At 43.5% G+C, this 25,230-nt stretch overlaps 1 protein-coding gene and 1 non-coding gene across 3 annotated transcripts in view; one reads left to right on the top strand and one right to left on the bottom strand.

Moving 5' to 3' along the window:
- The first annotated feature begins 789 nt into the window (after positions 1 to 789).
- Positions 790 to 25,230, top strand: part of RRAGD (Ras related GTP binding D) — a 34,361-nt gene continuing 9,920 nt past the window's right edge. The window contains exons 1-5 of one of the 2 annotated variants that reach the window (XM_006091795.3): positions 790 to 1,197; positions 13,104 to 13,399; positions 20,411 to 20,610; positions 21,515 to 21,629; positions 22,357 to 22,499. In XM_006091795.3, the coding sequence (XP_006091857.1) occupies positions 1,062 to 1,197; positions 13,104 to 13,399; positions 20,411 to 20,610; positions 21,515 to 21,629; positions 22,357 to 22,499 (890 nt within the window). In that variant the 5' untranslated portion in view covers positions 790 to 1,061. Of the gene's footprint in view, positions 1,198 to 2,013; positions 2,334 to 13,103; positions 13,400 to 20,410; positions 20,611 to 21,514; positions 21,630 to 22,356; positions 22,500 to 25,230 lie in introns of those variants that run through there. The other variant, XM_023756505.1, reaches the window with a different exon arrangement.
- Positions 21,161 to 21,266, bottom strand: LOC111826690. Its single transcript, XR_002830048.1, has one exon. It is a non-coding gene; the product is annotated as a U6 spliceosomal RNA (small nuclear RNA).

Raw genomic sequence — 25,230 nt, 5'->3', positions numbered from 1 at the left:
AAAGCCTTGAAACATTTAATCGTGAGAAATGAGATTAGTCTATGCAATGAGACAGGATAAGATGACCATGAGTAGCCCCCGGGTGTGTTATACCTGAGCCTTTTCCAAAACACTGCAGAGGAATTAGTCAGTCCAGGCAGCCAGGAGGCAGGTTATTTTTTCTGAAACGTTTACATCTGGGTAGGCCTGATTTTTTAATATTCTTGGTGGGAAGCACTTGAACCATGAAGACACACTGAAAGGCAATTGCGATGGAGACTGCCTCTGCAGTGCATTTCTCTGAGTTTTCTTCTTGGGCGCTTCAGCATCCACAGGGTGTCCTAGGAACGCTGCTATGGGTGGGAACCCAGGCACAGCAGTGTTGGGGGGGCACTTGGGACGGGAGCCCTCCCCAAGGATTAAAAGCCGGAGATGGCTGCCCAAAGCAGGGTGTGTGGGTCGGAGGTGGGTGGAGGGAAGGTTCTCAGGGTGTGCAGGCCCCCGGCTCGCTCGCCTGTGCAGGGACCACGTGCAGAAGCGGCGCGTGGGGGCCTCTGGCGCGCAGCCGTGGTAGGTGCCTGCACCCGGGCCCGGGAGTACCCCGCGTGTGTCCGTGTGCGCTTCTGGGTGGGCGGAGGGCTCGGCGCCGTCTTGCTTCCCACCCCCCAGGAGTGTGTGCGCGTCCTCAGCCCTGCGCCCGCCGAGCGGTGCCTGCGCCCGGGAGAACGCGCGCGCACCCGTGCGGGGTGTGTGTGCATGTGTGTGTGTGAGTGAGTGTGTGACAGTGTGTGTCAGGTGACTTGGGTCACGCAGTCTCTCTCCCTCCTCGGGGAGGAACTGCCGCGCTCCGGTTGAGTCCTCCGCCGGCCGGCGGGAGGGGCGGCGAGGGGGCTCCGGGCGCGCAGAGAACCGCGGGACCCAGCCCCGGAGGCCGCCCGCCGGGGGAACTCGCGGCCCCCGCCTCCGCCGGCTCCCGCCACGCTCCAGACAAAACCCCAATTCAGAGAGGTTGCGAGCGGCCAGGAGGAGGCTGAGCCCCTCGCCCGGAACTCGCCACCCCCGGCCGCCGCACGGTGGGCGCGATGAGCCAGGTGCTGGGGAAGCCGCAGCTGGAAGACGAGGACGACGACGAGGAGGATGAGCTGGTGGGGCTGGCGGACTACGGGGACGGGCCCGACTCCTCGGATGCCGACCCGGACAGCGGGGCGGAGGAGGGAGGTGAGCGCGGGGTCCCCTGCCGGCCCCGGCCCCGCGCGTCCTGAGCCGGCACCCGGTCCCGCCTCTGTCTTCCCGCCCCCGGCCGGGCCGAGCGCGCGGGCCGCGGACTTGGAGGGAATCCAGGAGAACGGAGTTGCGGGGTGGGGGTGGGGAGGGCGCCGGAGGAGCGACGGCAAGCTGCAAAATGGGGGAGCCCGGGTGCAAGCGGCGATGGGGGGACCGGGATCAGTGGGGAGAGCAGAGAGTGGAAGAGTCTGGGTTGGGGAAACGCGCGCTCGCTGGCCGGCTCCAGGGCGGGTACCTCCCCAACCTCTCACCCGAGCTCTCAGCAGGATCTGGGGGTTGGGGAGGGAAGGGGACCGCCGGGCTCGCCCTGGGACCTCTCCCTGAATGCTGCTGTTGAAGCTGAGGTCAGATGTCGTGGCTAAAAAAGGCAGCCGGCGGCAACGTGACTGGCAGGGTCGTCGGCAGCTGCGGGTGTCAGTCTTGCCCCGTGTCGTCGCGGGAGGGGTCCTGGGGCCGCCCAGGTCTGCGGCTTAGGGGCACCCGCGGAGATGCACCCAGGTGATGTGCGAGTTGTCGAGTGGCAGAGGGTTTCCCGGATCCAGGCAAACACGGTTGTTAGGACACCTTATCTGCGCCCAGTGTCACCACCTGGGCATGACTGCCTGTCCTGGAGAGAGCGCGTGGTGGGGAAATACAGGCCACTCAGAAGTCAACTGTTTACTGTTGATGAAGCGGGATTTAGCAATTGTTCAGCCTGTGTGTGGGGGGCGGGGGAGGAGGGGATGTCCTCTACTTAATTCTTAAGGCCTAAGGAAGCTGAGAGTTTTTTTAGGCTTCCAGAAAGGTTCATCTTTTTTTGTTTTTCTCCAAAGCAAGGGAAAAGTTCTTTATTGTAAGGTCACTTGAAAAGGTCAATCGAAGAAGGCTGTTAAACATAACATCAAGGTGAAGCTGTGTGCATGCAAAGAAGGAACTAATTTTAAACATTTGCACTTTGAAGAAATGGTGGGGGATGAAAGTACCTTTGTGACCATTGATTTTGAAGAACTTTTATTGGAATTCATTGAACTTATTTTAAATTCCCTGTTCAAAGCCTTTGTCGGGAGAACAGTTTCATTATTTTGTTTATGGTAAGTGCTGCATTCAGTGAATCAAAGGGAAGAAAGTGAACTAAACCTTGAGCCTGATAGATGAGAGAAGCTTTCCAAGTCACCCTTTTTCATCGTGGTCTGTCTCCTGGGAGGATTTGTGCTCATTCCCCATTTGCTTTAACTGGTGTGGGCACCTGTGCACTTCTCTCTTCTGCACTCTCCATAATTGGTCCCACAGTTGAGCACGTGGTTACACTTTTGTAGATGAAGGCGTTCAACCCTTTTGTTGGAGAATCACCAGATTCCCCGGTGAGTCTAATGTGCAGCCAAGGTTGAGAACCACTGCCCTAGGGCTAGCTTGGGTAATTGTTCTGTCACTTCATTATTATTCAAATTGCATTTGTTGGCTCCTCCTAGTTTCTTGGGAGACTTGAGAGATTCAGAATGTGGTTGTATTTGCAAGGTATTTGAAATGGTAGACACACAATAGGGTGTATTTGTGATACTCTAAAAAAAGAAAAATGAGAAAGAGACTGTATGGGAAAGAACAGCCCTGTAATTTGATACTGTCCTGGGGGCCAGAGGACCTGTTTATTCTGCGGCCCTTTAAAGGGGCATTTTAAAAACTGATTTGGGGACTTGAAATTGAAGTGAAAGTAAAGCTTTGCCTCAGGGGTGGGCTTCCCCAGGGCCTGGATGCTCCCCAGGGCACCTAACCTCAAGGCAAACCCATCCAGAACTGATCCTTTTGATTACTTCACTGATAAAATCCTCCCTTGTGAGTTCTTTGCTCAACCTAGAATATTGCTATAAAATAAGCGCATTGACTATATTTATGTGGTAAGAGGACCCACAAATGGAAATTTGCTCCCTCAGACATCACTGAAGCCAGGCCTTTCTCCCTGTGGGCCTGCTGTGGGTAGGTGGTCTGTTCTCAGAAGACTTCCTCTATTATTTCAGGCTCCTGTTCTTTTCACGTGTTCCCAGTTTTGATTTGGGGCTTTAGGCCTGAATCTCTGTCAGAACATTTGCTTTCTAGAGTCGCAGATAGGCTCCTTGGTCAGCAATTCTAGCAAAGACTGTCCCTGACAACAGTCATGCCAGCTGATATGGTTCCTGGGAGTTGGGGTGAGGGAAGAGGTTAGGAGTTGTGACTTCCATTCCTGGGACCTTAAGGTGCCACCAAAGGGTCATCTTGATTTCTAATGTGACCTGGACACATGTTGCATTATAACCCCTGTGTTATTTTTGGTAAAATTTACATTTACCTACCCTCAAACTTAAAAAAGGGGTGGAGGGGGGACGGTGGGGGCGGAGAGGGACTCACTCTGAGAAAAGATGGATGTGGTGCAGTTTGAATAATGAGCAATGCCTGTCTCTAAAGAATGCTCCTCCCCCTTCACTTTCTTACTAGACTTGGTTTAGTGCTGAGCTCAGTGGAAACCTGGGGCTTTTTCCATGAGTTCAGAAATCTACCCTGGTGGGTGGGATGCTGGACTGACTAGCATCGCTATGCAGAAGAAAGTGGATTGAAGGTGGATAGTGTGATTTTCATTTCCCATAGTCTTATAAGGAACCTCTAATTTTATTTTTAAACCGAGGGTCTTGTAGGTTTGAAAACATACTGCAGCTAAGGTGAGACTTAAATTGCACTTCCCTGGCTTGCACTCCAGACTTGATTCATGAATGCCAGGAATGTTCTCTGGTACTTCCGTTCTCTTAAGGATGTATTTGGGGACCTCTCAACGCCCCTTTCAGGGTATTTAATCAGAGATAGGTGAATCTGTCTCGCCTTCAACTTCCATGCTCCAGATAAAACTGCCGTGCAGTAAATAATTAAGCCATTGGAAACAATTGCATCAAAAGTAATGATTGTTCTTTGACACATGGACTTTAAATCTTTAGGAAACTGCTGTGCTTTAAAAACTAATAATAAGGAAAGTAATTAAAAGACCATATGTAATAAAAAAGTGAAATTGTTTTTTCCCCAAAGTCCCAATATTTAAGGGAAACCTGGCTAAGACAGCTGCTCACCCAAGTCCAGCTGAGTGCAGACTTGTTTCCATGGCAGCCTGTGTACTCTCTTAGGGTCTGAGGAAGTGGCAGTTTAGGTGGTTACTGGAGAGAGACACACACACACACACACACACACACACACACAAATCCAAGGTCAGCAGGTGGTATTTCCTTGCTGGGTGTAAATGCTGTGACTCCAGCAATTCATGTCTATTAATCATTAGTGTCAGGTTTTTCTCACTTAAAATGATTTAAAAATTATTAGCGGATTCATCTTCTTGCAGTTTCTTGAGAGTAAGCAGAGATCATTGTTCTCCCGATATGCCAGAGATACCAGGGGACTTTAGTGCAGCCACAACATGGTGTAGAACTGAGCGAGGTTTAGGAGAGGGTCAAATTCGTGAAAATGTAAATCCTTTTCCTTATAGCCTGCCTTGTCCAAAAGGAGTTGGGATGGCTACAGCCTTCCATAGCTAATCTCTTGGGTTTTCTTCTGGCCCTGAAAATATGAAGATATGTCAGAGTTGGAATAGATGTAAATACAGAATAGTTTTAAATGATATAACCAAGGCCACCTTTAGGCACAGTGCTTGTTTGAATACATACAGTTAAAGAGTGTGTGTGTGTGTGTGTATATATATATATATATATATAGTTAACCCTCCCCAGAGGATATTTTTTCCATTGATTTTTAGAGAGCGTGGAAGGGAGGAGGAGGAAGAGAGAGAAAGAGAAAAATTCATGTGAAAGAGACACATTGATTGGTTGCCTCCTGCACATGCCCCACTGGTGCCAGGGATCGAACCTAAAACCTAGGTTCGTGCCCTTGACCAGGAATCGAACCTGGGACCCTTTGGTGCTCTGGCAGATGCTCTAACCATGAGCAACACCAGCCAGGGCAGAGAGCATAGTTTTATATCAGATGTTTTGTAAACAATGATTTAGTGTATCATAGAACCTTGATTCTCTATTCTTATCAGAGATCTCTCCCATTTTAATATTAGAACCGACACAGGGTAGTCTAATAGAAATGAGGCAGAAATATCAAGTTCTGGATAAGGTGTGTGTGGCTCTGAATTTTCAGCCCCTTGGCGACTGTGTCTCTCTCAGAGTTCACTGTTTGCTTTATTCAGTCTCCCACACCCATAGCTCTTGGTGACACATTTCACTTCCTGCTCATTTTTCTTCTCTATCTCCTTTATTCTTCCTTACCTTTTTTTTTTTTAACCCCTTTTTATTCTCTCTCTTCGGCAAAAGCCTTAAAGCTCTCTTATGAGAGTGGTTTTCCCTGGCACTGCCCTGACACTCAGACACAGATTTTTCACTCCTGGTCTTAAGCGTACAGGGAACCGGTCGACTTCTCCTCCTGAGGAGCAGACAACTCGGAGTCTCAGTGTATAAAATAGAGGACAACACAAAACCAACCTCGATCACTCTCAAAGTGATTTTTTTTAAAAAAAAGTGCACAAGAACAAATTTCCCTTTTTGCAGGAACATTGGTAGAGCAGAATACATTAGAAATGTTATTGGATACATATTTTAAGGAAATATTCGTAGAGGGAATCATGCTTTTTAGTTACTTGCCAGTGTGATGTGAGAGGATTTTATAAAGATTTGGTCTTCACATATAAATAAAAATCACATTTATGCCTTTGAGAATATCTTACTTGCATTTAATTCTCCATACTATGTAGTTCATCAGATGGACAGTGAGTCTTCATGATGTTGCAGTCTCTTGTTGATGGTACTATTACTATGCATGTATTTAATTTCCACTTGGGTTGGAATTTCTTACTAAACCCTGGGTCTTGAATGTATAAGTAGTTCCATTGATCAGAAATACAAAGGCCCATAGATAATGTTGCAAATAGAATCGAGGCCTCTTCCTAAAACCATAAATAAATAGAACCTTTAGGCTTTGTTGACCCTACAGAATACAAATAAGGAAGAAATGCTAACTTGCCCTTAAGGCTGAGTGAGCCTTTCACTGTGGTCACATTCCACAAAAAAACCTTCTCTTTAACCTACCTAAGCTTGGGCTGGGGTGGGGGGAAAAAGAAGGGTTGTGTGTGTGTGTCTACTCATATACTCACATGCTGATAGAGACTGATAGATGAATAAATAATGACTCGGGGGCTAGGGGACACACAGCTGATAAAGGACAGAGCTGGGACTTGAACCCCCAGTCTAGCACTAACCCAGTACTTTTTAAACCATTCAACTTGCCATCTCTTTGCTACCATGTTATTCTGGCCCTGAAAATGTGAAGATATGTAAGATATTCTTTCATTAAATCTTTGTTTTATTTTCCCATTTTGGGTCTGTTTAGAGGTGTCACCTCTGGGAGGCTGGGCCAACCTTGTTAGTAGTTTATAAGGAGGGGTGCATTGCCCTTCAATTCCTGACGTCCAGCTCCTCCTTTGTTGTGATATTCCCACCCCACAGATCAGCCAGGCCTGGCCCCCAGGTGGCCTTGTACTCCAGCACATGATCCATCTTTCTCTCCTTCTTTTTGTATGTCCAAGGCCTAAAAGCTTCTGACTGGGCTTTGCCAGTTACTGATTACATAATTGGCCTGCAGGGGTTAAAGACAGAATGGCAGGGTTAGGAAACTCCTCCCATAATACTGTTTCTCCGGAATGTATTTCCCTGGGATCGCCAGCAGTCTACTTACAAAGCTGGGCTGTTTGGGAAAATTTGGTAGTGACAGGACCCCGTGCAAAGTAGGTGAGGTATGTTCAGTGCCCCTGACAGGGGAGATAAACTTTCCTTAGGCAGAAAACTCATCCTCTTGATACCCAGGTGCTGGCCTAGGCCAAAGCCAGATATAAAGTTTCTTTTTAAAGCTTTCAGTTAATTTATCTTCAAATGCTGCTCAGTCACTTTCATTCAATCATCCCAACCAGCAAACAACTATTGAGTATTTATTGTGATAAGCCCTGAAGCCTCCGTTTTTCACATTAGTAAAGAACAAACGTTATCAACTTGAAGTTTAGAGATGACACTGCCTGCTAGGTAGGTGGTCAGTAATGGTAACTGCTGGGTGACAAGAGCAGGTTGGCTTGAGCTTTTTCTTGGTGGCCAAGGCTAAAACCCAAATGTGTCCTCACACTCAGCCAAGATCAGGGACAAAAAGGACCAACAATGCATGGACAGTCTTAGCAGCCTGAATTCCCACTTCAAACCTGTCTGCAACCTCAGTCTTAGGGCCCTTCTGAACTTCCAGAGCCTTTTCTCATTGGAGCCACAGGTCAGCAGGCACCCCGGACTCAACAACTTCAAATAGCCTCTTTCCTTTTACCACCCTGGTGAATGCTCTGTCAGATTGGGAACTCAGAGCCTTTTTTCTTGGTCCTGCATGTCCCATGGGTCACCTGATAAAATTGAGTTGATTTGAACTTCTCATGAATCCATTCCTTTTGCCATTTTCCACAGGCCATGCCTGAGTTCTTGGGGTTGGTGAAAGGGCACTTACGGAAAAACATGACTTTCTGGAAAAATAAATGGACCCATAGCAGAAGAGGTGGGAGATAGTTTTGGGAAAATGTCTGGGTGTGGAGCAGACATCTCTTCTTGGCTCAGTGTCAGTCTCTAATCTTCTAACAGGAGATTAGAGTTGCTCCTGGGTAGCTTTATGACAAGTGAGTTCTTTTGGGAGGCTCTGCTATAGGCAAATAAAGGATCAGGAACTCAAGTGCCTGTAGCTGAAAATAATTTCCATGCCTCTGACTTATTCTAAACCCCATCCCTAGCTACACATTGACTCCCTCTAAGGATTCTGTTTCCAGAGTGAACTTACTTAAGTGTAAATCTGATCATGTAAGTCTCCCCTTAAAAGCCTTAGTGATTTCTTTATGGCTTTCAGAGTAGAATCCAAACTTCCCAGCATCTCATTCATGAGCTAGTCTGTTACTTCTCTACATTGTATTTTGTGTGTGTATGAGAGGGACAGACAATTGACAAACAAGAAGACAGACATGAAGTAGAAAGATAATTTTTATAGTGGTAAGTATTAAGAAGACACAGGGTTATTAGGAAGTGATGGAGCCTAGATTCCATCCGAGGAGGTAAAATTGCCGCTGGAAGGCCAGTGTGGCTGTAGCATCGGGAGCTAGTGGGGAAGATGAGCCAGGCACGGGATGAGGGTAGCCCACCTGGGGCCTTTTGAAGCAGAAGGCATTTGGGTTTTAGTGTATATGCTGTGGGAAACCAGTGGATAGTGCAGAGCCTTTTTTTTTCTCCCTTTGAACTACATTCCCTAAATTCCAGGAGTGCCAAAAACCTCTTTCTGGTGCTATTGCCCCTTCATTCCTTTTATGCCTCCTCTTCTTTAAGACTCAGATGTTCTATCTCCAGGCACCCTCTTTCTGAACCCATACACCTAGATAGCAGCGAATTGTCAGTTTTTCTTGTCTATTTTCCCCTCTAATCACTGAAGGATGAATCTTTTCTTTGTGTCTACAGCCCCTGGCTTAGCCCTGTCTAACGCTTGGCGGACTTTCAGGGAACCTTTATGAAACAGAACAAACTGCCCTCTTGTAAATTTCACCTCGCTCCTGCGCTTTCTCCCAGCCCTGCTGACACTTTTAAAGAGCCCTCGGTGGGGTTCCATCTAATCCCAGATCCTGTGGTTCCTTTCCGATTGCCTTTTTAGGTACTAGCCCTTTTTGTCCCCCCTTTCACAGCAATCAACCTTCATTCTCGTCACACTTTTCACCCTCCTTAGGCTCCTATTAAACTTGAGTAAGTGGGCGATGCTCAGGGAAATGGTGGAGAGCCCAGACCTCCCCAGGAGGCCAGGAGGCGGGTTATTGACCTTCCTGATGTGAACTCCCTGCTTCCCACTCCCAGAGTGGAATCAGACCTGAGAAACCCCAGAGGGTTTCAGAAGCCGAGATGCTCGAGGAAATGATAGGAGAGTAAGGTAAGGGGAGATTTTTGTCAGCAGTCCTTTCTGAGGCAGGAAACCTCTCCTGATCAACAGCAGTGGCCTATAAAACGTGTTTTTTTAACTGTGGTCCACAATAAAAAATACACTTATATTGTGAAGCAGCACCCACATATGTATACTAGTAAATAAACCTAGCCATATTTACTCTTAGTATGCATGATGTACTCTTGATATTTTCTAGTCTCTACCCTTTTTATTGTTGTAGTTTTTGTTGAATGCCATTTGGTGGCTAAGGCTCTGGGCAAGGACTCCACCAATGGGTATATAAATCTGAGTTCAAAGATATTTTCCTTCAGTTCTTTAAAGATCCTGTTCTAGTCCCTTCTCTTCTTGTACCCCGTGTTGTTAAGAAGTCTGATGCCTTTCTGATTTCTTTGTAGGTAATTGTTTTCCTCTTCTGATAGTTTGCAGGATTTTATTTCTATTCTTAATATTTTGAAGTTTTACTATGCTTATTGTAGGTGTGGGCTTATTTCTGTTTACATTTCTCTCTTTGTTCCTTTTGAATTTTATCCTTTCTTAGTTTGGGAAAGGCTTATCTATTATTTAGTTAAATATTGCTTTCCCATATATTCTGTATTTTCTTTTGGATTTCCTGTGGCACATAGTGGGACTTCTGAGTCCTATTTCTGATGTCACTTTACTTTTCATTTCACACCTTCCAGTGCACTATCCCTTTGTAGTCCCTGTATCCTGAGAGGGTTTGACTTTATACTTCACGATTACCCTCTTTGTCTGCGTTTATTCTGCTTTTCAGTCCATTTATTCCCCTTCCCTCCTGAATTACATTTTTATTTCTAAGATCTCTAAGGCCCTTTCCCATATCTGCTCTTATTTGAAAATAGTCCTTGTTTCATGAATGTCATATTTTCTCTTGTCGCTGTGTATTTTATACTGATCTTGAAAGTTTGCTCTGATTCCATTATGCCCTCAGTTTCAGGTGTACATTCTCCCATTTGTTGAGCCTCTACTCTCTGCTACCACTTTGGCTCTCCTCTTCTGAGAAAGTGTCTGAAGGGAAGATGGGGCTGCTCCCACCCCTTGAGCTCCACACACACTGTAGTGGAAGTTAGGTGAGGTCAAAGTATTTGGCATGTGGTTGCTCCCTATTTCAGAGCATCACCAGCACTGCCTTCCCTCTCACACCCAAGCTCCTAGGTTCACCGCACCCACCTGGAATGTTCTAGAGCAGCGGTTCTCAACCTGTGGGTCGCGACCCCTTTGGGGGTCGAACGACCCTTTCACAGGGGTCGCCTAAGACCATCGGAAAACATATATAATTACACATTGTTTTTGTGATTAATCACTATGCTTTAATTATGTTCAATTTATAACAATGAAATTGGGGGTCACCACAACATGAGGAACTGTATTAAAGGGTTGCGGCGTTAGGAAGGTTGAGAACCACTGTTCTAGAGTATGTGTAGGATGGCGTTCGGTAGATGGGCAGTGGTGCACAGTTTATCTCCTTGGCTCTCCTCACTTTGATTCTCCAAAAAATGACCCCCTGTTGGTTTTCTTCCTGCCCCTTCCTGTTTGGGCTTCCACCAGTTCTAGCTTCTGCAGCGGAACCCTTCCATTCATGTCAAGGGCTGGCTGCAGGTTCCTCTTCAATCTGATCTTTGTGTTTCTTAGGGAATTTTCAACCGTTTGTCAGTTTCGAGTTTTCCTTTTATTCCAAGCTCAGCTGAGCTTGAAAATATCCATGTTTATTTGTTCATCTATTAATTGTTTATACTTTCTCTTTTATTTTTAGGGATTTAATATGGAGAGGTGAAGACTGTGACATGTTATTAGTCTGATACTTTTGAAACTGGAAATCCTGTATTCTTTCCTTTTTTGGTTTTGCTAATCCTCACTCATTATTTAGAGAGAGAGAGAGAGAGAGAGAGAGAGAGAGAAAGAAAGAGAAAGAAATACCATTCTAAGAGAGACACATCGATTGGTTGTCTCCTGATGCACCCCAACCGGGCTGGGGATCGAATATGCAACCAGGTATGTGCCCTTGACTGGGAATTGAACCTGCGATCCTTTGGTCCGAGGGCCAGCGCTCTAATCATTGAGGCAAATCGGCCAGGACCTGTTTTCTTTTTTAATTTATGCCCTGGTTTTGCTAAGATTGACTTGTAATGTCAATACTGCAAATGGGTAGCATATAATCACTGATGAAGAAGAAAGCTGGTGACCTTTGGGTAATTTACATCCCTATCACTACTTCTATCATAGATCATCACCAATTTGTTGGATTGGATTAAGTAGAACTGGAAAAGTGTATTTGGGTAGGAGGGGCTGAGATGTTGCTTATAATAGGGTGGTTTTTGTGTTCATCTGTACCTGCTTACTTTATTCATTATTGTTCTCAAAATTTTTTTGTTTACCTACACCTCTTGCAAATTCAAACATAAAAATATTATATAAGTGAAATTAAGTAAGATTATCAAGTATTGGTGTGTTTTGGGAAAAAATGTTAGTTACAGTAGGGAAGTAAAGGATTACTTTTCAGTTTCTATTTGCGTAGGCTTAGATCCGAGTAAGGGACTGAGAAAGTCATAAGAGTAGTTCAGAAGGAAACCAAATAGAAATTTGGAAAAATAATATATTTAGATCTCCATATTTGCCTATATTCTGCCTTTTTTCTTAAAATGTTGGTTTCCTTTCTTGACCTTTTGCCAAGTTTCATTATTATGTATTATTTTATTTATTTTGGTCATTCATGAAGCCGTTTTTACAAAATTGAGATATATTTCACATATAATATTTGCCCTTTTAAAGCATACAAATGAGTGGTTTTAATATATTCACAAAGGTATGTAATCATCATTCCTATTTAGTTCTAGAACATTTTTATTACTCCAAAGAAACCACATGCCCATTAACAGTCACTTCCCATTTCTCTTCCCTGTAGCCCCTGGCAACCACAAAGTATCTTTTATTTCTGAATTTATCTATTCTGGACGTTTCTTATAAATGGAATCAAACAGTACATGACCTTTTGTATCTGGCTTCTTTCACTTTCAGTGTTTACCCATATCGTGGCATATATCAGTACTTTGTTCCTTTTTTATAGACAACATCTGTTAATCCAATCATCAGTTGATGGCCATTGTATTGTTTCTACTTTTTGGCTATTATGAATACTGCTGCTGTGAACATTCATGTACAGGTTTTTGCTTGGACATATGTTTTCATATCTTTTGAATATATTCCTCGAAGTGGAATTGCTGGGCCATAGGGTGACTCAGTCTTTTGAGGAACTGCCAAACTTTTTTTTCTTTTTTCAAAGGATGCCATTTTGCATTCTCACCAGCGGTATAGGAGGGTGGCAGTTTATCCACATCCTCACCAACACTTATTATTATCTGACTTTTTTATTGTAGCCATCTTCGTAGGTGTGGAGTGGCATCTCATAGTGGTTGTGATGAGTATTTCTCTGATGGTAAATAAACAAGCATCTCTTTAGTTCATAGAGACCCTGATGAAGGGCATTGCTTTGGAATGCTAACACCAGATTCCTTTCCCCGGCAGTTGGCTCCAGGAAACCTCTACTCTTCACCCTCTAGATTCCTTGCTGGTGCCGTGGAATGGTACAGGTTTTCTCCCCACCCCTCACTGCCCTCCCCCCAGGATGGGATGAGAGGTAGTGAAATAGCATTTTTTCAGTGTTTTGCACTTACCAAAAGCTGACCCCTCAATGAGTGGGGTGATGTAGTTAGCACTCCCCATATTTGGAAAAGTCAAATTGTCTGTGAATCATAAATCACATCTGAGGTGGAAGTGAAACTCGTCGAATTAACCGCTGTGAAAGCGGCTCACCCTCATTTTTGTTTTGTGGTTTTCTGCAGTCCTGGACTTCAGCGATCCCTTCAGCACTGAGGTGAAGCCGAGGATCCTGCTCATGGGCCTGAGGAGAAGCGGCAAGTCATCGATTCAGAAAGTGGTCTTTCACAAAATGTCTCCCAACGAAACTCTGTTCTTGGAGAGCACGAACAAGATCTGCCGGGAAGATGTTTCCAACAGCTCCTTTGTGAATTTTCAGATTTGGGACTTCCCAGGACAGATTGATTTTTTTGACCCTACATTTGACTATGAGATGATCTTCCGGGGAACAGGAGCCCTGATATTTGTCATAGACTCCCAGGTAAAGCCGGTCTTGGGTACGGTGGGACAGCAGGCCCTGTCCCCCACAGAGGCAGTCGTTCCCCTGGGTCTAAACCATTTCCTTTGTGATCGTTTCGGTTTGGGGTTTGGTTTTTAGACTTGAGAATAGGCCTCTCTACCAAACCGGCATTTCTCAGTTGGGGCTCTCAGGGTTTGCAAAGAAGTCTCCCTTCATGCAACCCTGACCACCACGGGATGACGTTAGGGGGTTGCGTAGTTGTGTACATCTCAGCAGATCACAGATCTCGGAAGCCTCACAGATGGAGGGACCACTGTACAGGCCACAGACAGCAGGTATGAGTCCCCCCTCTGATGCTCTCAGCAGGTTCTGGGCAACAAGAACATGTGTGTAAGTTTACCTCTTAATCGGTTTCCCGTGAAGTTAAAGTTCCAAGTATGAAATGTTTTCTTCTGAATTAAAATTATCGTAATTATTGCTAGTGCACAATTAATAAAGACAGCATAAGTATTGTGTATTTTATAGGTGACTTAAATATAAAAAGTAAAATTTAAGATATAATTGTCTCTCTTAAGATGAATATTTTCCCACTTAATTCATGTGTCCATGCTTGAATAAGACAGGATTTGGCATCGATTCTATTTTTGTTTTTTGTTTGCATAGATGTAAGCACTGAGAAGCTTTGCTCACATAAATATGTAGGTGTAGAGATAGGGTGAGTTTTGGGATAGCATTCACTCAATTATTTACACTCTAAGTTATATCCCCTAAATTGCCCAGTTTTCTATCACAAAAAAATTATTTTTCGTAGTTTCCCAACAGACATGCTGATTGGTTCTTCTTCAACTTTGCTGAGAGCAAAGAATTGGGAGCCCTTTGACTTAATACCCAGGCATAGAGTCACTCTCTCAGTTATTCAAACCAGCCTCTGAATTGTCTCTTTGGCACCCTGGGATTTTATACCCTGAGCCCCTGTTAAAGGGGAGACGGGGAAAGAAAGCGGTGGGACCATTGGTGTATCTGAGGCAGGTCAGTATAAAAAAGAGTACAACCCGGCTGGGGTGGCTCAGTGGTTGAGCATTGACCTATGAACCAGGAGGTCACAATTCGAATCTGGTCAGGACACATGCCTGGGTTGCGGCTCAGTCCCCATTGGGGGGCATGCAGGAGGTAGCCGATCGATGATTCTCTCATGATTGATGTTTCTGTCTCTCTCCCTTTCCTGTCCTCTCTGAAATCAATACAAATATATTTTAAAAAGGAAAAAAGAAAGAAAGAAAGTACAGGCAGCAGGATTGAGACCTTGAGACCCTTCAAACTCTCCATGTCCAAGTATCTTAGAAAGTGTCTATGACGTGTGGCCCAGGCCCAGGGCCTTCCAAGGGCTCTTTTTTTGCATCTGTGGGGGAATAAAAGGCAACAAGTCCTACAGGAATGTGCTAAACCAACCCCAAATTCAGGTCCCGACTTTTAAAAAAATATATTTTTTTATTAATTTCAGAGAGTAAGGGAGAAAGAGAGAGAGATAGAAACATCAATGGAGATTGAGCCCGCAATCCAGACATGTGCCCTGACCAGGAATTGCACCATGATTGCCTGGTTCATAGGTCGATGCTCAACCACTGAGCCACACCGGCTGGGCAGGTCCAGACATTTTCCTGAAACTGTGGACCCACAATGAGACAGGTGGGCTGAGTGCTCCCAGCCCTTGCAGGAGCACCAATGTGGTTAGCGGGGAAGGGATGTGAAGACTCAGTCATAATGGGTCTGAGCCCATGCTTGCAAAACCATTCTCTGAGAAGACTGCTCATGCCAGAGAGCGTTCACGGAACTAGGTGTTCGATAGAATAATGAAATTCTCAACTAAAGCCTTTTCGTTTCCAGCGACTGCATTTTGTACTTCTACTGTAGTGAGGGAGGTTGGCCATATGGTTAGAGAGGGTTCTTTATATTGTGGTGGGGTATAGAGGGGAGACTTTACATTCCAATGCCTGGTCTAGGGACAGCAGTACCTCTCCTCCTTGGACCCATCCAGAGGTGCGTGCTTGTAGAAGCTGCATCAGGTCCGGGGCCTGCGTCAGTCGCTGTGTTCCTGGCTGGCCCACTTTTACTGACCTGTTTTCTGGCCCATCTGTGGCCTTGGCAGTATCCCTGCCTTCCTGCCTCAGATCTGCCAGCACCATAAATTAGGGAGTCTGGAGCTGGAGAGGAGCGGCCAGAGTGTGTCCGCGCTGCCGCATGGGAGGTGAGGCTCCAGGGATGTCACGCTCATCCGTCTCCTCTAAGCTCCATTTCCCCCTAAGTCACGTGGCCACTGTTTCTGTAGTTGGTGAGCTAGGTAGTGGCAGCCCATGTGTGAGTAGATTCCAACCAGATGATTCCTCATTTCAAGACAGTGGCTTAGTAAGTAAATACTTCAATACCATGTTGTGCTTCCCTAGCAAGAATTTAAATTTCCAAAACAAACCCATCTCAGGTGTCTGTACGATGGTTGTAATGGGGCTAAAATAGGTACGCTTACCTATTTTTAAATATTGCAACCATAATTTGGTTTGATTTCTACCTGAACATGGAAATAGACCTTCAGTTTGGGTTGGTAAATGTATTTTTTGTTTATTTTGTTTTGTTGTTGTTGTTATTTATTTTTTAGCTGTAAGACAGAGAAAGGTAAACGGATGCTTGCAAAATTCATTTTTTAAGTTATACTTTTAAAAAAGGTTAGGAAAAACATAGTTGAGAGCTGTTGTGTACTAAAAATATATAAAGTAATTAAATCAGCAGCTTCAGAGTCTAATACACGTTTCTGCTGGAAGCAGGCTGTGAAAATTGTATTTGTGGGAATCTTTGCAGGATGTGATTACAAGACTGAAAGAGGAGCACACGTTAGGGAAGTACCTCAGCAGCACTCCAATCATTTTCTTTATTTCTGAGCAGTGCTCTGTGGGTGGGACACCTCATATTTTTATTTTTTGCTTGTGAATTCCTCACAGTCAGAGGATTGCCAGATAATTATATCACCAAGGAGAAAATGTGTCCTCACAGAAGGTTGTAAAATAAAAGAGAATGAAAGCATTGAGAGCTCTTTCCCTCGACCTAGATGTATGACCCCCCAAACCCCCGCAGAGCCCACAGATGTATCACATCTCCAGGCCCCGCTTCGGCCCCCTGCAGCCATTCCACCTGTGCGGACACACACATCTGTAATTCCTAGATTTAAATTTGGATCGACACTAGGCATTATAGTTTTTACTTTTGTCGTAGAAGAGGATAACAGACACAGTAGGAAAAATCATCCACAATCCCTCTGCTCTAATAAACCAAGTATATTCTTCTTTTTAATGTCATTTGTAATTCTTGTAGCTACATACTACCACATCAGTTAGTTGGTAATCAGTCCATTTTATATACTTGGCAGGGAGGTTAGAGTAGCAATTTCTTTTTTTTTTTTTTAATATATTTTATTGATTTTTTACAGAGAGGAAGGGAGAGAGATAGAGAGTTAGAAACATCGATGAGAGAGAAACATCGACCAGCTGCCTCCTGCACATCTCCCACTGGGGATGTGCCCGCAACCCAGGTACATGCCCTTGACCGGAATCGAACCCGGGACCTTTCAGTCCACAGGCCGACGCTCTATCCACTGAGCCAAACCGGTTTCGGCAGGAGTAGCAATTTCTAATCCTTTGCGACTGTAATGCTCTCTTGACATTGGCTAGTTGTGCTCACAGGCCTGTCCCTTTAACTCCCCTCTTCCTTATGTTATAGACATAAGCAGTAACACTTTTTTTGAGGTGAATAGACATATAATAAAACACCCTCGCTTTAGGTGAACAGTTCAGTGAGTTTGGTCAATGTCTACATTCTGTGACTAGCTCACAATCAAGATGTAGAATATTTCTACCACCCCAAAGGGTTCCTTCGTGTCCTTCCTCAGCCAGTCCCCCGAACCCCAGCTCCAGGACTGCTGATGTGCTCTCTGTCACTATAGACTAGTTTGCCTTTTCTAGAATTTCACATATGTGGAATTATACAGTAATAACTTTAGTTTTTATTTGAGATACTTTAAGGTCTTAAAAAAGTGCTACAAATTATTCATCTAAAATTTTTCCAAAATGCTTAATCTGCTAGCCCAGTGCCCCAAATTCCAACTTTCATTTTAAATGACTCTTTAGAGTGTGAGGATGAGAAGAGTCCACTTGCTGTTTGTCTCTCTTCACAGTTTCTCATTATTATCTTTAATATTTTGATTTACTTAGAATGCCAGAACATCCCCTGTTTTATTGGCTTCCTGTATTGGTCCAAGTTTGGAGTCAGAATAGGGGTGAAAAGTCCTTTGAATTCTGTCCTGCAGATCCCTTTCCTCTCTTTGCTGTAACAATAAGACCTGCTCATACCTTCAAGTTGGCAATAATTAAGAGATCTGACAATACTGAGTGTTGGTGAGGGACTGGAGCATCCAGTGCTCTTACACGTTATCTAGTCAAATTCAAGGTGCTCCTTCCTAGGACCCAACAGGTTGGCCTTCAGGGTAAGCTCCCCCGAACTCACAAACAGACACAAAGATGCATGTATGAGACTGTCCACATTATTACTGTCTGGAAACATTCTAAATGTCCATCAACAGTTATCAACAATGATAAATTATAGACCATCCATACAATGAAACTTTATAGAGCTGTTAGAAGTAGTTATGGCCTGGCCGGCATGGCTCAGTGGTTGAGCATCAGCCTATGAACCAGAAGGTCACAGTTTGATTCCTAGTCAGGGCACATGTCATAGCTGTGGGCTTGATCCCAGTGGGGGGTGTGCTGTAGGCAGCCAATTGATAATTCTTTCTCATCATTGATATTTCTATCTCTCTCTCCCTCTCCCCTCCTCTCTGAAATCAATAAAAAAAATATTTTTAAAAAGAGTTATACACTTCAATGTAGGTGAATCTCACTGACATAATGTTGGGTGAAAAAGGCAAACTATAATATACATGTAACGATATTTTTATAAAATTTAGAACAACGAAAATGAATTCTGTATATTGTTTAAAGATAGATATGTATGTAGTAATGTATCAAGAGATGAGTGAGAATAGACACTAAACTTGGGGTAGTGCTACCTCTGGAGGGTAGGGGGTAGAATGATGGAATAGAAGGGAGGAAGGAGAGAAACACACAGGGCTGCAGTATCTAATGTTTGATTTCTTTTAAAAAAATATTTTTATTGATTTTAGAAAAAGGAAGAGGGGCGTGGGAAGAGAGAGAGAGAGAGAAAATCGCTGTGTAAGAGAGAAACATTGATAAGCTGCCTCCTGCAAACGAACCCACAACCCAGGCATGTGCCCTGATCAGGAATTGAACCAGCAACCTTTTGGTGCATGGAACAACACTCAACCAACTGAGCCACACCGACCAGGGCTAATGTTTGATTTCTTAAGCAAAGAGATACATAGTATATAGGTGTTTATTATATTATTATATAGGTATCATCTGTAGGAAGGAGGAAAATAGTATTGTTTTACTTGGGGCAATGATTATAGACATGGATCAGCAATCATATTCTGTGAAGGGCCAGATGGTAAATATTTCAGGCTTTGCAGGCTATACCATTTCCACAGAGGAAAACTACTCAGCTGCCATTGTAGCATGAAAGCAGCCCTTGATGCTATGTAAACAGATGAGTGTGGCTGTGCTCCAATAAAACTTGACTTACAAACAACATCAGGCATGGGCCCAATTTGGCTGCTCTAGACCAGGGGTTCTTAAAAGTTTTTCCTCCTGGCTCCTTCCCCAGTGACCCATATCATATTTTCATCTCTAACTGTTCATCACAGTTGACCAAGAGATTCAAAAATCTGGAAGGAATTGTATTCCAAAGGAGGTCCTAGGTGACCTTTGTGAATTTTCGATTCACAGAACTGCAGCTCTGATCTTTATGACTGTCACCAAGCTAGCCATAAGAGCCTACAGCTGGGTTTTTCTGGCCTTTCTTTTTCATCTCTTTGTTAACAAAACTTACATTTTCAATCTTGAATTCTATAAAACCAGCTTTTTATTGGGCTTTTGCAAAATATTTTCGGACGTTGTACCCAGATGGTTTCCAAATTAAGAAAGAATGTGGAGCCCTAACTGCTTGGCTCAGTAGATAGCGCGTCGGCCTGCGGACTGAAGGGTCCCAGGTCCGATTCCGGCCAAGGGCACATGCCTGGGTTGCGGGTCGATCCCCAGTAGGGAGTGTGCTGGGTTGTGGGCTCAATCCCCAGTAGGGGGCGTGCAGGAGGCAGCCGATCAATGATTCACTCTCATCATTGATGTTTCTATCTCTCTCTTCTTCTCTCTTCCTCTCTGAAATCAATAAAGAAATATATTAAAAAGAAAGAAAGAATATGGGAAGGAAAAACATGGTTCACTGTGAGGCAAGGTGCTGGAAAGGTTAGCTTGAGTGAGGGTATCATTTCACAACATGTGCCTTTTATCAAAACATCCCATTGCACACTTTATTTTTTTATTTATTGATTTTTTTGAGGAGGGGAGAGAGAGAAACATAACTTTTGTTCCACTTTTTTATGCGTTCATTGGTTGCTTCTTGTATGTGCCCTGATTGGAGATCGAATCCTCAAGGTTGCCTTATGGGGACTCTGCTCTATCCAACTGAGCTACCCGGCCAGGGCGTCCTATTGTACACTTTTTAAAAAAATATATATTTTATTGATTTTTTTACAGAGAGGAAGCGAGAGAGATAGAGAGTTAGAAACATCGATGAGAGAGAAACATCGATCAGCTGCCTCCTGCACATCTCCTACTGGGGATGTGCCCGCAACCCAGGTACATGCCCTTGACCAGAATCGAACCTGGGACCTTTCAGTCCACAGGCCAACGCTCTATCCACTGAGCCAAACCGGTTTCAGCAACACTTTAAATATATGTAATGTCTATTTGTCAAGCATCCCTCAATAAAGCTGGGGAGTTATGTGAAAGGCACCTGAGCAGGGTTTAGAAAGCAAAGCCGCCTCCCCTGACAGGACTGTGTCTGTGTTCCCAGGACGATTACATGGAAGCCCTGGCCCGGCTGCACCTCACAGTGACCAGGGCCTACAAAGTGAACACTGACATCAACTTCGAGGTGTTTATTCACAAAGTGGACGGTCTGTCCGATGACCACAAAATTGAAACCCAAAGAGATATTCATCAGCGGGCAAACGATGACCTCGCAGACGCTGGATTAGAAAAAATTCACCTCAGGTGAGAACAGAAGCCCCTCAGGGATCACTGTCATGGACGGAAAAAGCAGATTTGGGGTCCAAAGTCACCACAAGTGGTTCACCCTATTTCGTACTGTGGACGTTGGGATGGTATTTGGGTAAAACAAGCTTTCCATGTGCTAATTCTAATCTTTGGGAAAAGCAGTGGGGTTTAAAAATAATAATTTCTTTTTTTAATAAGTGGTCAAAGCTAAGGTTCCTCCCCTATTTGAGAAACACATAACATACCTGGTAAAACCCATGGACATAATCCAGGAGGTTAATTGAAGCTGAAGTTTACAGTTCTTGATAAATATGATAGTATCTAACTCTGAAGATAATTCAAATAGAAATACTCAGGAAAACCACTTCATTTTTTGTGGGGTGCTCCATGTATCATTGATTTCACAAATTGGAAAGTGAAAAACGTCGGTACTTCAATATAATAATGTCACTGTTACTAGCCCATGAGGTGTGTGTATAGATGACCTGGTGTGCATTCTCTTGCAGAATATAAGGAAGCTGGTATGGACACAGACAGTGCATTTTTTTTTAATATGGAAAGCTTCACAAATTTGCATGTCATCCTTGCGCAAGGGCATGCTAATCTTCTCTGTATCTTTCCAATTTTAGTGTATGTGCCGCCGAAGTGAGCACTACATTGTGTTTTTAAGCTTTCCACTCCAGCCAGTCAGCAGATGAGAATGGACACAGTTCTTGTTTTTTGGGTGGTGGGAGGAAATGGCCCGTTAAGACATGTTCAGTTTTTACCAAGGCTGTTTCAAATTCTGAATGTGTGTGTAAGGAGTGTAGATACAGAAGGCAAGTACTGGTGTTATGACAGCCTAAGCAGTCTATTCCCCAGTCAAGGGGAAAATGTGATGAAATATTGTTTCCTCTTTCAGCTTTTATCTGACAAGCATATATGATCATTCAATATTTGAAGCTTTTAGCAAAGTGGTTCAGAAACTAATTCCACAACTCCCCACCCTGGAGAACTTGCTAAACATCTTTATCTCTGTAAGTAAATAATATCATCCTGTGAGCGTCATTTGCAGAATTTAAGAATAAGATTGCAAGAATGAAAACGATCTTATTTCTGCTTACTTTTACAGCAGCATTTCAAGGTCACAAAGTATGTACTTTTGGAGGTTGATCCAGAGATTATTTTAGGCCCTTTAAATTTTAACTCCCAAAATGGATGCCTGTACTTTACTGATAGAATTGGAGTGTTTATTCAAATTGTAGGCAATCATTCAATGTTAATAGAGCCTTACCAGAGGTAGAGGATATAAAAGTTGGTTTGGCGATAAGATATAAACTGTTAACACTGAATGAGTCCTATAAACCACCAGCTCTGCGGAGTAGCATTAAGGCAGACCTGTTGGTTGTACGCACATGAATTCTCACCGCACAGTTTGGAATTTGCTTGTTTAGATTTCTTAAATTTACTTTTAAATTTAAAATCAATATAATTAGTGTTTTTACTTGGCTACCACTCAGTTTGTTTGCCTACAGAAAATAATTTGGATAATTAATTCCACTTTTCATTTTCTATGCAAGTCCATTATAAAGAAGTATATGACAATGAGGTTTAAATTGTAATAACATGGAACAACCTAAAATTATAGTAACTTAATTTTTGCTTGTTTATTTTTCACATAGAGGATGGCATATAGTTTTATAGAACCATGACCTGGTTTGAAATCAGCTGTTGCTTTAAGTCAGCATCTTCTTTTTGTTTCAGAATTCTGGAATTGAAAAGGCATTTCTATTTGATGTGGTCAGTAAAATTTATATTGCAACTGATAGCACCCCAGTAGATATGCAAACCTATGAGCTCTGCTGTGATATGATTGATGTGGTGATTGACATCTCTTGTATTTATGGGTAAGTAAGACATTCTTAAAGGCTAAAAATCAAGCCATGCTTCTCTTTCAGAACCTTTGAGACATTTTGCATTTACTTATTTGATTTTAATACTTTTGTTTTGAATGACTGAGATCTATAAATAAATATACCATTTAGCATGCAATTATAATAACAAATAATTATTGCGTAAATTCCTGGCATTATGCTAAGAATCTCATTGCACATATTATATCATTTAATTCTCCTCTACTCCATGAGGCAGGAATTACTACCCCCACTTTAAGGATGGGAAAACTGAGGTTTACACTGGTTATGTTTCTAATCTTTGCTCACATTGTCAATAAGGGCTGGAACTAGAATTTGAACTTCAGCCTAACTGATTCCTGGAGTTTCTCTACTGAAAATCTGTCATCATACTATAATGTCTTATATACTTGGGACAGACTGATAGGATATTGAACTCCAAATATCTCATGTTAACAACAGTTCTATTATCTTCTTCATTATAGGATATAACTACTGGGTTGTTGTTTTTAAAATATACCTTTATTCTTATTATTCAATTACAGTTGACATTAAACATAGTTTCAGGTGGTTGCATAGTGGTTAGACATTTACATAACTTACAAAATGATCCCTTCAACGATATTCTTTTTGATTATTTTTTATTGTGAGTAGCAGGGAATTTTAAAACTAAGCAAACAGCATTGCCTATTTACTATTAAGGTCTTACATTCTTAGAAAATAGTTTTTTACACTTAGAATCATAAAATAAGGAGTGGGAAAAGTTGATTGTGTTACCAGACATAGAAACAATTCCACATAATTATAAATTTGCTGAATGGGTGTCATACAGAGTGAATGCGTATGAACTACTTTGTTTATCTTATTAAGATACCAAGTTGTCTGTTTATGTTGAATTTATGTCTTCATCCAGTCATTGATTACTTGAAGGTTTTGTTCATCTTCCTCTTTACTCACTGTGACCTGCTTTATATAACCTCCTCTTACGTGACAGTCTCCGTCTCGCCATTTCTGTCTTCCACTGTCTGAAAATCCTTTGCTAACTCAGTTTAGATTCTCTGTTAACTCTGTTATACATACTAGTACACATGCAAACACAGTGCCTTCTGTTATGAAAGCCGGAAAGTGAATCTTCACAGGACTGTAGTGAGAAAGAAATAATTAGGTTTCCCCTGGTAAACCCTGGATAAATGTAGCTGCTATTATCATCATCATCATCATCATCATCAAACACTGCCATTCGGCTTTAGAAATAGGCCATGTTTCCTAAGATTATTTCCCTACAGTTATTTTTAAACTGTAAAGTGAATGACCTTGAAATAGCCATGGAAGCTGAATGTACCCTGATGACAGTCTAGATTGCTGTGGTAATCAAATACAATGAACAACACAACTGATCTGGCTCATATTTAATGATATGCATAATCATGATTGTGCTAACTAGACGTAAGTGGTAAGTAGTTCTTGTAAGGATGTTGATCAGAGTTACTTTTACCCAGCTGAAACAAACATGGGCAGGGTTGGGAGGAGGAGGGAGCTGGATCCTGCCTTCACATTGTTTTCCTGTGTAGAGTGCAGTGTTCCTGAGAACTTACCAGGTTCAGTGAGAACCAGTCTTGGTCACAAATGGCCCTGTGGTTTTCCTCAGACGTTTGCTGGTCAGGCAAGGAGCCAGCCCAGCTAAGAGGGGGAGGGCTAGCGATGTGTGCGGCAGCCCAGGAAGCAGGCTCCCTGCCAGTTCCCAGCTGCTCCCTGGAGACCAGTAGGGGTTAGAAGCAGGTGACCTGGTACCTCAGTCCACTGCTCAGGAATCTCAGCTGAGCTTCTGCGAAGGCTGGTCAGCTCTGCGGGCGCGCGCGCGCACACACGCACACACACACACGTTAAAACACAAAGCCATCCTCATGTGTTTTTATGTCTTTGTAGATGGAGATATGAGTAGTAGCAAATAGTTGTTGCAGTCATAAAAACTCACCAGTTTCTACTTGTAATATTTTTGGTCTTTCTTTTTCCAATTTGTTTAATGTTTACTTTTTCTGAATGTGAATGTAACCCATGTTCATTGCAGAAAATATGTAAAACTATAAAGAATAACATTAAAATAGCCATAATCTTATCACCTAGTAACAATCACTAACATTTTTATATATTTTATTCTTACTTTTGTGTAATTTTTAGGATAATGTGATCTCTTTGTATATTTAACATTGTATCCTGCTTTTTTCACTTAACATTATCACAAGAATTTTCCTGTGTAACAAAAACACTATTTCGTATCTATATAGCATCCTATCTAATAAAGAGGGAATATGCTAATTGAACCTCACGCTGTCGCAAAGATGGTGGTGCCCACAGCCAATAAGGAGGGAATATGCTAATTGACTGCCCCCACCCTCAAAGATGGCGGTGCCCACAGCCAATAAGGAGGGAATATGCTAATTGACTGCCTCGCCCTCAAAGATGATGGCACCCACAGCCACAAGATGACGGCGCCCCGTCCCCTCAGCTCCCCAGCCGCCCAGGGCCTGCCCGAGGCACAGGTAACCAGGGCCGGCCAAGGCTTGCGCTGCCAGCAGTGGCAGTAGCAGAGGTGTGATGGGGCATCACCTTCCCCTGATCACCAGGTCGCCTCCCGCCCCTGAGGGCTCCTGGACTGTGAGAGGGGGCAGCCAGGCTGAGGGACTGCCCCTCCAGTGCATGAATTTTCATGCACTGGGCCTCTAGT

Source organism: Myotis lucifugus, unplaced genomic scaffold (genome assembly GCF_000147115.1).
Source record: "Myotis lucifugus unplaced genomic scaffold, Myoluc2.0 scaffold_96, whole genome shotgun sequence".
Lineage (NCBI taxonomy): Eukaryota > Metazoa > Chordata > Mammalia > Chiroptera > Vespertilionidae > Myotis > Myotis lucifugus.
This window is presented reverse-complemented; position numbering and strand designations above follow the sequence as displayed.